Genomic DNA, 15,068 nt, shown 5'->3' with positions numbered 1-15,068 from the left:
CGTGCCCAGCCTATGTACAGTAATTTTTTAAATTACTCTTACCCAGGGTTGAAATATTGAAGTTGTCTTTGACTCTTTTCTTGTTTTCCATATCCATTAGCTACCATGACCTCTGAATTCTTATCTAGAGACTTTAAATCTTCTAGCAATGTCCTAATCCTACTGCCAGCCTCTCTACTTATTCTTGACTATACCTTACTCTCTCAGCCGAATAATATTCATAAAATACAACTGGTTCTGTTACTTTTTAAATCTAAAACCTTATTTCCCCATATATCAACTTTTGCCATAGTAATATTCTGTAACAAAACATGCCAGAACTCATTGGCATACAATGATGAACATTTATTCTAATTCCTACGGGATTGGGCCTTGTTTTAGCCTAAGCCTTGGCTGAGGATGGCTAACCTAGAGACAGTTGAGGTCAACTTATTTCCCAACTGCATGTTGAATCCAGTTTTGCTCCATGTGCCGCTCATTCTCTTTAGCAGTTTAGGTGGGGGCAATTACATACAGATTGTGTCTCTTTAGCTGGTGCTGTTCTCTCTGCCTAGAATGTTCTCCTTCAAACCTTTTGTTTTTTAAATGTTTTCCATTCACTTTCATTTTTGATTTTTATTTGCAGTATCTTCAAACCTACGGAAACATTGAAAACAAATATAATTAAAACCTGTGTGCCCTCCATTCTAGATTCAGCAGTTGTTAACATGCTGTCACATTTGCTTTATATATGTGTGTGTATATTCTTTTTTCATGAATCATTTGAAAGTAAAATGTAGATATCATCCTTTAATACTTAATCTTTCATCTCTTAAGAATACAGGCATTTTTCTGTGTAACATCAGTAGCATTATTTCTCTTAAGGAAGTTAACTATAATTCTATAATATCATCTATCTGTGCATGCATATTTCAAATTTCCTCATTTATAGCAAAAATGTTGTTTGTATTAGTGCTTTTTAAATAACTAGAGTCCAGTCAAATTTTGGTTTTTGCAATTGTTTGTTGAGTCTTGCTACTCTCCTTTCTGATTCATGAACATGGTGAATGACTCTTCAGTTTCTCTCAGCAGTACTTTGTAGTTTTCAAGGATCTTGCATATTCTTTTAAAATTTTTATTCCTTCTCTTTCCAAAGATTTATTCCTAAATGTTTTATGTTTTTGATGCTATTGTAAATGATTTTTTAAATTTTTATTTTCCAATTATTTGTTGCTAGTACAGAGAAATTCTTTTTTTTTTTTTTTTCTTTTTTGAGACAGAGTTTGACTCTTTTTGCCCAGGCTGGAGTGCAGGCGCGATCTCAGCTCACCGCAACCTCCGCCTCCCGGATTCAAGCGATTCTTCTGTCTCAGCCTCCCGAGTAGCTGGGATTACAGGCATGCACCACCATGCCCGGCTAATTTTGTATTATTAGTAGAGATGGGGTTTCTCCATGTTGGTCAGGCTGGTCTTGAACTCCCGACCTCAGGTGATCTGCCCACCTCAGCCTCCCAAAGTGCTGGGATTACCGGCATGAGCCACCGTGCCCGGCCTTTTTTTTTTTTTTTTTTTTTTTTCCTTTGAGACAGAGCTTCACTCCTGTCACCCAGGCTAGAGTGCAATGGTGAGACCTTGGCCCACTGCAACCTCTGCCTCCCGGGTTCAAATGATTCTCCTGCCTCAGCCTCCCAAGTAGCTGGGATTACAGGCGTCCACCACCACACCCAGCTAATTCTTACATTTGTAGTAAAGATGGGGTTTCACCATATTGGCCAGGCTGGTCTCAAACTCCTGAACTGTGGTGATCTGCCTGCCTCAGCCTCCCAAAGTGCTGAGATTACAGGCATGAGCCACTGTACCTGGCCTAGAGAAAATCAATTGAGTTTTGAGTGTTGGCCTTTTACCCTATGATGTTGATAAATTCTTAGTTCTGGTAATTCTCTTATAGATTGATTCATTTGGCTTTTTTATATACACAATCATGTTATTTTCTTGGCATATTTTATTAACTAAGAATTTCAGTACAATGTTGAATATAAGTGGTTATGGTGGTCACTCTTGCCTAGTTCCTGATCTTAGAAAGGAAGCATTCAGTATCTTAATAGTAAGTATAATGTTAAATGTCGGTGGGGGGTGGGGGCGGTTAGATGAGTTTTATCTGTTTGAAGAAATTTTCTTCCATTTCTCATTTGCGGAGAGTGTTTATTATAAATGGATTTGAATTTTATCAGATATTGTTTCCATCTGTTGAGATGAACAGATGATTTTTTTCTCCTTTTTTTCAGAAATATTGTGAAATTCATTGATAGTTGGATGTTAAACCAACCTTGCATTCTTGAGATCAACTTTACTTGGCATTATATTTATATTATACTTTTTATATATTATTGGATTTAATTTGCTAATATTTTATTGAGGGTTTATATCTGTGTTCATGAGGGATATTGATCTGTAATTTTTATTTCTCATATTGCTGTTAGCTTTTGGTATCAAGTTTATTCTGGCTTCATAAAATGAATTAAGAAATGATCCTTCTTTATTTTCTGAAAAAGTTTGATTAAGATTGGTATTATTTCTTTATTAAATGTTTGATATAATTCATCAGTGAAATCATTTTGGCCCTGGAGTTTTCTTTTGGGAAAATTTTAAATTTCCTATTAAATTTAAAAAATAAATACAGACATTTCAGGTTTTCTGTTTCTTCCTGAGTCAGTTTTACCAAGATATCTATGTAATCATGTTTCTTCTTTAATTCCTGATAGTGGTAAATTGTGTCAACTCTTTTTCTTGGTCAGTCTGACTGTAGGTTTATTCATTATTATCTTTTCAGAAAACTCATTTGCTTTTAATTTCTTCTCTAGTGTTTTTCTGTTTTCTCTTTCATTGATTTCTTTGTTTCCTTCCTTCTGCTTGATTTGTGCTTAATATGATCTTTTTTTCTAGATTCTTAAAGCAGAAACATTGATCATTGATTTTAGACCCTTTATTTCTAATATGATCATTTAATGCTATAGATTTTCTTTTATGCCTGGATGTATTAGCATCCCACAAATTTTTATGTGTTTTTACTTTTAAGTTCAAAATATTTTCCTAAAGCCCCTGTTTCCTAGCTCCAACATTTGGGTCTTCTCTGAATCTGACTCTGTTGATTGCTTTGTCTCTAGACACTTTTTTGTTTTGTTTTGTTTGTTGATTTTTTTTTTTTTTTTTTTTTTTTGAGACAGAGTCTCGCTCTGTTACCCAGGGTGGAGTGCAGTGGTGCAATCTCAGCTCACCGCAACCTCCACCACCTAGGTTCAAGCAATTCTCGTGCTTTAGCCTCCCAAGTTGCTGGGATTACAGGCATGTGCCACCACGGCCAGCTAGTTTTTGTATTTTTAGTAGGGACAGGGTTTCGCCACATTGGCCAGGGTGGTCGTGAACTCCTGACTTCAGGTGATCCACCTGCCTTCTCCTCCCCGAGTGCTGGGATTACAGGCATGAGCCACCATGCCCAGCCTGTTAAGTTGATTTTTGATATGTCTCATAATTTTGGGTTATCTATAAAATAGTAAGAAACTGAAATCAATAGGTTTAAAGCTTATAAATTGGTACACCTCTACTATCTGGTATTAGTGTAAGGATTTGAGTTTATTTAGTCAGGAGTTAAGCTGGAATTGAATTTTTAATTTGCTATAAATACCTTCATTACACTACAGGCCTGTAATGCTAGAGGAATTTGAGGCCTCTAACATTGGAGGAATTTGAGGCCTGTAGTGCAGTGTTTAGGGTGAAAGTGGGGTGTCAAATGGTTTTTGTGAATGTGCCCCACTTTGCATGCCTACTCCTTAGAGGGATTTTGTTCTCATTCTTTCCTCTTGTCAGTTGTAAACTGGTATTGCTTGTTACTCAGTGCTTTCAAGATTGGTAGAGGAGAGGGAACAGAAATGGTTCTTGGTTGTTGTGGTATAGCCTTGGTTTTAGGTAGATTATGTGTGCCTGGACCTTTGTCAGAGTTCCCTCCCCTCTTCCTGTGGTAACCAAACTCTGCTTCCGATTTTTTTGTGTGGCAGTTTCTGCTCCCTCCCCCAGCAATTGCAGACCTCTAGTCCTACTGATAGAAGATTCTGAGCCTAGGACTGTTCTTGTCACCTTTCCTCCCAGGAATTGAAGGTTTTTCCCTCCCTCAGCAACAAGACATGGGTTTGCGTCCCCTTCCTCAGTGGCTGAAGGCTTTTGCTCTGTGTGAAAGAAGGATCTGGGCAGGGTGACGGGGCTTTGTTCCTTTCTCATGTGGCAGCTAATTCCTTGTACCATTGAGAGAGGCTCTTGATATTCTGCCTTGTTTCCTTTTTTCCCCCCCTCTGCCTTGTTTCCAGTTGTTTTCATGGGCACCCAGTGGCAGTCTATGGACAAGAGGCTGTGAGTGAGTGCCAACTGCCTGGGACTCTGCAGGATTTCATACTATCAAGCTACCCCACACTCAGTTTTAAGTGATCCTTAAAATTTTAGTGTATTACTTCTGCTTATATGACAGTAGTAGTTTCCTCTTTCTCTCTGCCACAAATGAGCCATTTCTGGTACCCTGTTACCTTTTGTAAGTATTTGTTGATCCTTGGATTCAGGCTACTTGGTTGTCTTGTAACTTTAGCTCTCTCACAGGTTCAAGAAAAGTTTTCAGTAATTTAGAAGTGTTTTGTTTAATTGCCAGTATTCTAGGATTTTCCAAATCTCTTTCTGTTACTGATTTTAGTTTAATTCCATTGTGGACAGAGAACATATGTTGTATACTTTGGATTCTTTTAAATGTATGAAGACTTATTGTATGGTCCAGGATTTGGTCTATCTTAGTGAACATTTCATGTACAATTATTAGGTGAAGTGTTATGACAGTGAGTGCAAGTTGGTTTAAATTGTTATTCAGATCATCTATACTTGCTGGTTTTGTCTATTTTTTTCTATCAGTTAATGAGAGCAGTGTTAAAAATCTCCAACTATAATCATGGTTCTGTTGATTTCTCTTTCATATATTTTCAAGCTCTGCTGTTTTTGGATTGTTGTGACTTCTTGGTGAATTAATCCTTTTATTATTATGAAATATGCCCCTTTTCCTCTGGAAATGCCTGTTTTGAACTCTTACTGTAAGAGTAGCCTCTCTGGCCAGGCGCAGTGGCTCACACCTGTAATCCCAGCACTTTGGGAGGCCAAGGTGGGCAGATCACGAGGTCAGGAGATTGAGACCATCCTGGCTAACATGGTGAAACCCCGTCTCTACTAAAAATACAAAAAAAAATTAGCCAGAGGTGGTGGTGGGCGCCTGTAGTCCCAGCTACTCGGGAGGCTGTGGCAGGAGAATGGCATGAACCTGAGAGGCGGAGCTTGCAGTGAGCCGAGATCACACCACTGTATTCCAGCCTGGGCAAGAGAGCGAGACTTTGTCTCAAAAAAAAAAAAAAAAAAGGAGTAGCCTCTCAGCTGTGCTTTCTGTTGGTTTATTGGGTTTGAGTTTTATTTATTTATTTATTTATTTTTAGCAGGTCTTACTTTGTGCATTGTGCATTCATGGTTTAGAGTTAGCCAAGGATGTGGGGGGAATTTGCACATAGATTTTGGGGCTTCGTCCTCTGGATTCCTTTCTTTGATTTTTTTATTCCTCACTGTCTGGCTGTGCTGGCAGCTTCAGTCTGTCTATTAAGACTGCTGCTTTCTGCTTGAGCTCTATCCTCTACTTGTGTCCATTCCTGTTTCTGCCTACTTTTGGTGGATCTCCAGTGTTTTTAAGTACAGTAGTTGTTCTTTAATGTATTGTCTAGAGTTTATAATTGTTAGTGCCAGGAAGAGTAGTCTGATACAAAGTATTCTGCCATATTTAGTACCAGAATTCCTCTAGTCTCTTTTAATTTAGAATAGCTCCTAACTTTTTTTTTTTCAATCCCTGCTACCTTGACTTTTTGAAGATTCTTGGCCAGTTTTCTTATAAAAGTTTCATAATCAGGATTTGTCTGATTGTTTCCTCATGGTGATGTTTATTTAACTTGTTCCTCTATCCCTTGTATTTCCTATAAACTAAAATTTAGATTAGGAGACTTGATTGGATTTGGGTTAAACTGTTTTTACTTCATAGATCATTTGTATGCTTCTTGTTGAGCTATATCACCAAGAACATAATATTTCATTGTTCCAGTATTGGTGATGATTAGTTAGATCACTTGATTAAGATGGTGCTCTCCACTGTAAAGATTTGTTTTTATCTTTGTAATTAATAGGTAATCTCTAGGGTGGTAATTTGCATCCTCTTCATTTTTCACATCGTGTCCAGATATCACCTCCTAAAGTTTATTCTAATCAGATGCCAGCACAGAGCAACACTTAACAAGCATTAGCTGCTATTATTATTAAGGTCCCATTTCCCAACCATAAGTCTTTATAGTATCTAGTTTATATATACCATATACAGTTTAATCATTACATATCTCATACTGTGTTGTAGTTATAAAGACATGTCTTTTCTAGATTTTGGGGTACTGAATGCAGATATCACATCTTACAAATCTTTGTGTCTCCCGTAGCACTTAACTAGCATTTTGCATATAGTAGGCACTCAGTAATTATTTTTTGTAGGAAGAAAAAAATAGCTAAGAAAATCCCCAAAGCATTTTTTTCTTTAGATATTTTAAATTTCTCTGTCTTGGCCAGGCGCAGTGGCTCACGCCTGTAATCCCAACACTTTGGGAGGCCAAGGTGGGCAGATCACAAGGTCAGGAGATCGAGACCATCCTGGCTAACACAGTGAAACTCCGTCTCTACTAAAAATACAAAAAATTAGCCGGTCATGGTGGCGGGTGCCTGTAGTCCCAGCTACTCAGGAGGCTGAGGCAGGAGAATGGCGTGAACCCGGGAGGCAGAGCTTGCAGTGAGCTGAGATTGTGCCACTGCACTCCAGCCTGGGTGACAGAGTGAGACTCCGTCTCAAAAAATAAAAAAAATTTGTCTGTCTTGAGTGCTGGTTAAATTTAATGTCAATTACATTTTCTTTTGTAGGTAAATGAGAAAATGGGACAGATTATACAGTATGATAAATTTTATATACATGAAGTACAAGAATTGATAGACATAAGAAATGATTATATCAACTGGGTCCAACAGCAGGCCTATGGAATGGTAGGTTTTCTGTGCAATTTGTGATTTCATTTTTATATATATGTATCTAATAAAAAAAGAAACAATTGCTTGGTTTTGAAATGAGAAAGTTTTTTCAGAACTTTTATCCAGAACTTACTTTTTAAATAATAACACATTGCAAAGGAGTGCTATATATTTTACAATATTTATAAGCAAACATTCTACTCTTTTACCAAAGCCAAACCAAAGAAATGGATTACACTTTAAAACAAAACAAAACAAAACAAAACAAAAAAAACCTACAAGTGTGAAATGGATTTTTAACTCTTTTATTTTCCATGAGGTTGCCTCTTATTTCTCCAGTGTTGAAAATACTGGCATTCTTCATACTGGAACTCCTAAGAATGCATTATTGTTGTGAAATTGGTGCTTCAAGACTACCAAAAGAGGGCTGGGTGTGGTGGCTCATGCCTGTAATCTTAGCACTTTGGAGCCTGAGGCAGGTGGATTCCCTGAGCTCAGGATTTCAAGACCAGCCTCAGCAACATGACGAAATCCCATCTCTACTAAAAATACAAAAAATTAGCCAAGTGTGGTGGCACATGCCTGTAATCCCAGCTCCTTAGAAGGCTGAGGCATGAGAATCACTTGAACCTGGGAGATGGAGGTTGCAGTGAGCCGATTATGTGTTTACTTTTATTTCAGATTTTTAATATAAATGTGGGTGCGTACATCTTTTTATGTAGCTAAGTCTTTAATAACTAGACACTATCCCATTAAAATAGTACCATGGTCTTATAAAACTTGAATTAGGCACATAAAATTTTAATGCAGAAATGGGTAAGCAGTTAGATACAAAATATTTAGGTCTACTACTCATTTGCTAGCCATTTTTGTATACTTGAGGCCCACTTTTCTGTACCCAGGTAATTTAATATGTGTGCAGCAGTTATATGATGGAAGGGTGAGTAACCTTTCATTGTTTGCTAGGCACCAGCTGTAAGCTCCTTGTGGATGGGTGCTCTTGTCAGTCAACCAGCACCTCTGACAGTGTCTAGAATATGTCTAGTAAGCACTAAAAAAGTACAGTAGTTTTTGAATGGCAATCTGGTTAGTGCACGCTGTTTTTAGGATACTCCCACCTCCCGGAATCAGGTTGCTTCTAGACATCTTTTCCTTCCCTAGTGTACTTGGGTCTGGACTGGGAGAGACTCATTGACTTTTCTCCTGAGTCACTTTGAGGCTGGGTCAGGTTTATAGCCATTCTATAGATTTAGGTCTACTCATTTGCTTATTCAACAAACAGTGAGAATCTGTTGTATAACAGGCACTGATTTAGGTATTGGAAATACAGTGGTGAACCGGACAGAGCCTTGTTTCTCATGAAATTCGTAATCTACTGGGCAAGATTGGCAATAGTCCAACAAAGCAAAAAATACCAGCTAATAATATGTATTATTAAAATGAGGGGACTTAGTAAAGATAGGTTTCAGAAAAGACTTATCTAATGAAGTATGAGTACTAATCTGAATGACAAGGAGCAGCCCTTTAAGATCAGGGCAGAGAGAATTTCAAGAACAATGAACATTTGGTAAAATACCTTAGGTGAAAACAAGCTTGACATGATTGAAGGACAGAAAAAAGCCAGCATTAGGCCAGGTGTGGTGGCTCACGCCTGGAATCCCTGCATTTTGGGAGGCCGAGGTGGGCAGATCACGAGGTCAGGAGTTCGAGACCAGCCTGACCAACATAGTGAAACCCCGTCTCTACTAAAAATACAAAAACTTAGCCAAGCATGGTGGTGGGCGCCTGTAATCCCAGCTACTTGGGAGGCTGAGGCAGGAGAATTGCTTGAACCCAGGAGGTGGAGGTTGCAGTGAGCCTAGATTGCACCATTGCACTCCAGCATGGGCGACAGTGTGAGACTCCTTTCAAAAAAAAAAAAGAAAGAAAGGAAAACAGCCAGCATGGCTTATGGGAGTGAGGAGGGAACAGAGAAATGGGCAGGGGCCAGATCATAGAGAGTTTAGTAAACTAGGATTAGGAATTTGGATTTTATCTAAAGTGTTAATGATAAACAGGGGAAACTTAATCTGATCTTTTTGAATAATCAGTTTGTTGGCTGTGTAGGGAACGGGACAGAAATGAAAGATGGAGATCCATGAGAAAGCTATATTTTAGTAGATTAGGGGAGAGGAAATGATGGGTTTGACTAGGATGATGGTTGTTTAGATGGAAGAAGGAAATGGACTTGGAATATGTCTTGGAGATAAAAGGGAATCTTGGAGACAAAAGGAAAATAAAAATCACTGATGGATTGGATATGAAGTGAGGAAAGGCGAGAAATCCACAAAGATTAAAAAGCAGGTGTGGTAGAGGGAAAACTAGGAGAGTCTTGGAAACCAAAATTTAAAAGTGAAAGAGAGACTGTTGAATGCTGCAGAGAAGGAGGATGAAACCTTAGAACTGACAGTGAATTTGGTTACATGAAGGTAATTGGTAACCTTGATAATACCATTCTAGGGTTGGGATGTTGTAAAGAGAAATTTAGAGGTAAGGAAGCAGTAACAACCATTGGCAATACTTTGAAGAAGTTCTGCATTGAAGAGGAACAAAACAAAACAAAAAAAAAATGGAGTGGTAGCTGGAATCAAGGGATAATTTTTTAAGAAAGAAAATAATTGACCTCAGCAGTTTTGAATAAATATTTCCTTTTTTCTTCATCTCTGACCTAGGTAAAGCTTCTCAAACTCTTCCTTTAGAGAACCTGTGATGGCAGGAGAAATAACATATTTCTTAAGGATTTAACCTTCCCTCAGCAAGACTTGAACTGAGGCTAATTTTCTATCTTTAAATGCAAATTTTGCATTATGGGCATAATAGATATTGCAGTATAAAAGAGATTTAATTTATTTGTCATTGAGGAAAATTGATTCTTCAGGAAATGAACCTTGTTCATACCAAGACTTTGCATATAAACCCTCACACACCAACCAGGGTACCCTAGGTCTTTTAGCAGTGTTTTTGAAAGGATTCAGAACATTTGGAGGGATATGTGGACCCTTATAAAGAAGAACAATTTCTTAAGAAGCCCAGTGTTCACTTACATATTATATAAATATATACACAAATTAAACTAGTTCTAAACTCTTGGTGTTTAGCTCTTAAAAGAACTGTAAGACCACAACAAATTTATAATTGTAAATAACATTACAGTCCAGGTGCGGTGGCTCACGTCCCAGCACTTTGGGAGACTGAGGTGGGCAGATCACCTGAGGTCAGAAGTTGTAGACCAGTCTGGCCAATATGGCGAAACCCCGTCTGTACTAAAAATACAAAAATTAGCCAAGCATGGTGGCGGGCACCTGTAATCCCAGCTACTTGGGAGGCTGAGGCAGGAGAATGGCTTGAACCCGGGAGGTGGAGGTTGCAGTAAGCTGAGATTATGCCACTGCACTCCAGCCTGGGCGACAGAGTGAGACTCCATCTCAAAAAATAAATAAATAGTAAATAACATTACAAATTGGCAAATTAAGTTAATTTATTATGGAGAATGTTGTAATGATTAAGAATTCTAACTCACAACATAAATATGTATGATGAGAAAGCAGAGTAACTTTTATGAGAGTGCCTGGATTCAAATCCCACCTCAGCATATATTCAGTTCTGTCCTTGGGAAAATTACTTAATTTCTCTGAGATTTCATTTTGTTTTCTGTAAATTAGGATATTAGTACCTACCTTAAAAAGTTTTGAGAAGATTAATTTATATGATCCCTGTGAAGGACTTAGAGTAATTTCTGGCACACAGTTAAGTCTTTATAAAATGGTGATTATTGTTGCTGGCTACCTTGACACAGGCTACAAATTTGGCAGTAGCTTTTATTCTGATGTGTCTAATAACTCTGTTCTCTTGCTGCCTTTCTCTATGTGCACTATAATGAAACATTTTCTAAGAGCATTTTCTAGGTACTATTCTCAGTTTCCTTATCCTCCTTTAACTTTGCTTTTAAATTGTTTGTAAAAATACCTTATTGGTTACTACCAAACTCTTTGCTTTTTTTTCTTCCCTTTCTGATACTTTTAGTTAATTATCTTTATCTGGTTTTCCCTTTGGTGCCTCTCTCTCTTAGAAAAATGATTATACCTAATGTCTAATCATCTCTCTTTTTCTGAAGTTTTTCATATGTCCTATTATTTTTCATATTCTTGCCAGTTCACATCTTTCTGTCCCAATTTTTAGTGTAACCAAATTATATTCTGCTCAGTATGGGTTACTCGCACTATAAATTCTAACATTATCTTACTGACTTACCCAGTGTATAATGATATGTATAACATCTATATCTACTTACATGTAGTAGTAAAAAAGATAATGCATACATACTAATATTTCATTGTCTAGCTAAGGAGAAAATCCATCTCCCATACTATAAACTCCCTTGGTATATAGTATAGTTATCAAGCAGGCCATAGATAAATTTTTATAGGCTTTTTTTTTTTTTGCTTATTTAAACTTTCTTAGTAGTAATAGCACTTTTTAAATGTCCTACAAGAGGAATATTGGTGATATGAAGACTGTGCATATGTGAGGATAAGGGTATATTGGAAGTCTCTGCACCTTACTTTCAATTTTGCTGTGAATCTAAAGCTGCTTTAAAATAATAAAGTTCTTTTTTCAAAAAAAGTCCCACAAGGTATACTATAAAAGGATTTCAGATGTTCCTTTTATATTGCCTTCTAGCTAAACAGAGTGTAATCTGAAAGGCTTTTTTGCAGAACAGTCTCTAAAGACTTTCATCTTGTTTACACTGCCAGTTGGAGCATTTATGTGGTAATAACTTGGTACTGTGAATTTTTTTAAAGAAATTCTTGTCAATAATATTCTTCCTCTGAATAGGATTTGCATAGAGTGGTGTTTTGCTTATGCTTACACTGCTTTGGCTTTACTTAACACAATATAGTGAGAGAACCCAAAGTCTTTGCTAATATCTTAAATCCTCCAATAATATCGCTGGTGACATGTGGGAACTCAGTCAACTACAAAGTTAAAGAGAACAGTTTACACAAGACTGCCCTCACTTCTGATACCAATTGTGAGTTTGGGGAGGGTCCCCCAAACTACCCTTAGGTTTGATAATTTGCTACGAGGCCTCCCAGAACTCACTGAAAATTGTTACACTGATGATTAGGGTTTATTACAGGGAAAGGATAATAGGTTAAAATCAGCCAAGGGTCTTTTTGACTCTCTGAGCAGCACCATGACATTTGGCAAGAACAAGCACCTTATGAAAGGTGACAAATAGGGAGCAAAGAAGTGGTTAATCTACTTTCTAAAAAAGATAGATATGATATGAAAGCACATGCTATGTTTAGTATAAGAAATATTGGAGAGAAACACTAGTCACCAGGACTCAAGGAACCAAAATTATATCTGATGGACTCAAGTGTTGTGTATATTTGAAGTGAACCTTTCTTATCTGCAGAATGATGAAATTGCATTTTAAAAATTCAAGCTGACTACTGAGGATGTTGAGGTGCTAAACGACCTAACTTCCATAGCATGGATCTTACCTGTGACAAAATGAGTTCCATGGTGAAAAACTGGTAGATCATGAAAGAAGCTCATGTTAATGTCAAGACCACTAATGGTTATTTGCTTCATCTGTTCTGTGTTGGTTTTACTAAGAAACGCAACGGTCAGGTACAGAAGACCTCTTACTCTCAGCACCAACAGGTCCGCCAAATCCACAAGAAAGTGATGAAAATCATGATCCAAGAGGTTCAGACAAGTGACTTGAAAGAAGTGGTCAATAAACATTGGAAAAGATAAAGAAAAGGCTTGCCAGTCTATTTATCCTCTCCATGCTTGTCCTTGTTAGAAAAGTAAAAATGCTGAAGATGCCCAAGTTTGAACTGGGAAAACCAGGGAGCTTCATGGTGAAGGTAGTAGTTCTAGAAAGGCTACTGGGGATGTGACAGGTGCTAAGGTTATATGAGCTGATGGATGTGGACACAAATCCAAGAATCTGTTTAAAATTTACGCTTTTGGCTGGGTGCGGTGGCTGACGCCTGTAATCCCAGCACTTTGGGAGGCTGAGGTGGGCAGATCACGAGGTCAGGAGTTCGAAACCAGCCTAACCAACATGGAGAAATCCCATCTCTACTAAAAATACAAAATTAGCTAGGCGTGGTGGCACACGCCTATAATCCCAGCTACTCGGGAGGCTGAGGCAGGAGAATCGCTTGAACCCAGGAGGCAGAGGTTGCGGTGAGACGAGATTGCACCATTGCACTCCAGCCTGGGCAACAAGATCGAAGCTCCGTCTCAAAAAAAAAAAATTTTAGGCTTTTAATAGTGACAAATAGAAAGTTCCATCTGAGAACAAAAATCAGCCAAGGGAAGAAGCACACAGAGCAGAGTCTGGGAAAGATAACCAGAGGCAGAGCTTCTGTTGTCCTTTCCTTGTAGAGTCATGGATGAATTACTTTCCTGGCATAGATGTGTAACAATACAGAGTATTTCTAGCCAAAGAAGCTCACCAGAACCCTGGTGCCCAGAGTTTTTACTGGGGTTCAATCACATCCTGCTCCTGTAGTGACCTCTAGTTCCCAGCTCTTCTGGAAGCAGAACTGACAGCACATGGCCCAAGCCCCTATCATAAGTCACATTGTCCAGTGGCTAAAGCGCCAGGCAAACAAAGACACTCCTATCAGGCATGATATTGCACAGGTCTATAGGTCACCTCCTAGTAATCCAGGGCAATGCCCTCTCTTCTGGGGTAAAATTAATTCCTCACAACACAAGGCACCATCCACAAATTTAGTAACATATTTCTGAAGATTCTGGTGCTTTACACGAGTCTGTGCTCTGAGCATATGTGGAAACTTTCTACAAGAAAATGTACATTTCTGTTCAATAAAGTGGTAAGCTTTCATTATAATTTCCACTATTACTGCCTTAATAAATATATCTTTCTCTCTTCATTTCTTTTTGCTTACCAACCCTTTTTCCCTGTCCTGTACTTTCTATTTTAAATTAATTCAGTTTTAAAGAATGCTTAATGTAAGATACCTTATGTTTTACTCTTTTTTTTTCTGTCAAATAAAAACAATTTATGGCTAATTTTTTCTTTGTGTCCATATGGCATTTTAATCTACTAAACACTGTCAGACATTTTGCTGAGATTTTAAAGTCTTAAAGTCTGAGGAATGTTTTTTCCATTTTTTTTAAGTGGAAAAACTGAGCCATAAATTTTTTTTTTAAGACTAAGCCAGGCATAGGATTAGTTTTCTTATTCTGCCTAAATTCTGCAAATGGGGGTGTTTAATTGCTGAAAACAAATTTCATTATGTTCAAGCCTCAATCATTTTATGATCACAAGGTACCTGAAACAAAGATCTTACATTAATAGATATATAAGATGCATGTGTAGGGGGTGTATTTGATTGTAGATGTATTTTCTACCTCATTACTTCAATATTCTGCTGTAGCAAAATATATGAAATGCTACCTTGAATAGAAATAGTTAAATTTGGACACTAACATTGCTCTTTCCTCGTTATTGTTATATTCTGCACTGCTGTCTTAGGATGTCAACCATGGATTAACTGAGGTAAGTTTGGTGTAATAAAGCTCATGTTTAGAGTAAAATATACTCCATTTTCTCCTGAGTAATAGAAGAGCCAAAGATTCCTTTTTTTGGTGTGGTTAAAAAATGTAAATAAATAGATATATATGTATCATTTTTTAAAATAGAGTCTGTAGAGATTATCTTGTATAACATTTCAGAAGTTTTCTGAAGAAAATGAAATTCTGTTAACATTACACCTATATGATGCCTCAACAATATTTGCTTCAGAATAGTTTCTGTCCTCAAGTCTTCCAGTATAAAATGTAATGTGTCCTCAGAATATAAAAAAGCAAACTTTTATTTTAAAATTTAGCAAATGCCTACCTAATGTGGCTGAAAACATTTTATATTAGAG

General features: G+C 37.5%; 1 protein-coding gene and 1 pseudogene across 49 annotated transcripts in view; both read left to right on the top strand.

Moving 5' to 3' along the window:
- Positions 1-15,068, top strand: part of HERC4 (HECT and RLD domain containing E3 ubiquitin protein ligase 4) — a 154,030-nt gene that overhangs the window by 100,708 nt on the left and 38,254 nt on the right. For 26 of the 49 annotated variants that reach the window (XR_010146619.1, XR_010146618.1, XM_054660160.2 and 23 more), the window contains one exon: positions 7,000-7,119. Coding sequence is in view for 46 of the 49 variants with exons in the window: in XM_054660160.2 (XP_054516135.2) it covers positions 7,000-7,119 (120 nt within the window). In the remaining 3 variants the exon portion in view is untranslated. Of the gene's footprint in view, positions 1-6,999; positions 7,120-14,671; positions 14,696-15,068 lie in introns of all 49 variants that reach the window. The other 23 variants (XR_010146617.1, XM_054660159.2, XM_001167652.6 and 20 more) reach the window with 1 other exon arrangement.
- On the top strand, positions 12,304-13,196 carry LOC134807062 (40S ribosomal protein S3a-like; annotated as a pseudogene).

This window comes from Pan troglodytes, chromosome 8 (genome assembly GCF_028858775.2).
Source record: "Pan troglodytes isolate AG18354 chromosome 8, NHGRI_mPanTro3-v2.0_pri, whole genome shotgun sequence".
NCBI lineage: Eukaryota > Metazoa > Chordata > Mammalia > Primates > Hominidae > Pan > Pan troglodytes.
Note: the sequence above shows the minus strand (reverse complement) of the source record. Positions and strands in the feature narration are given on the sequence as shown.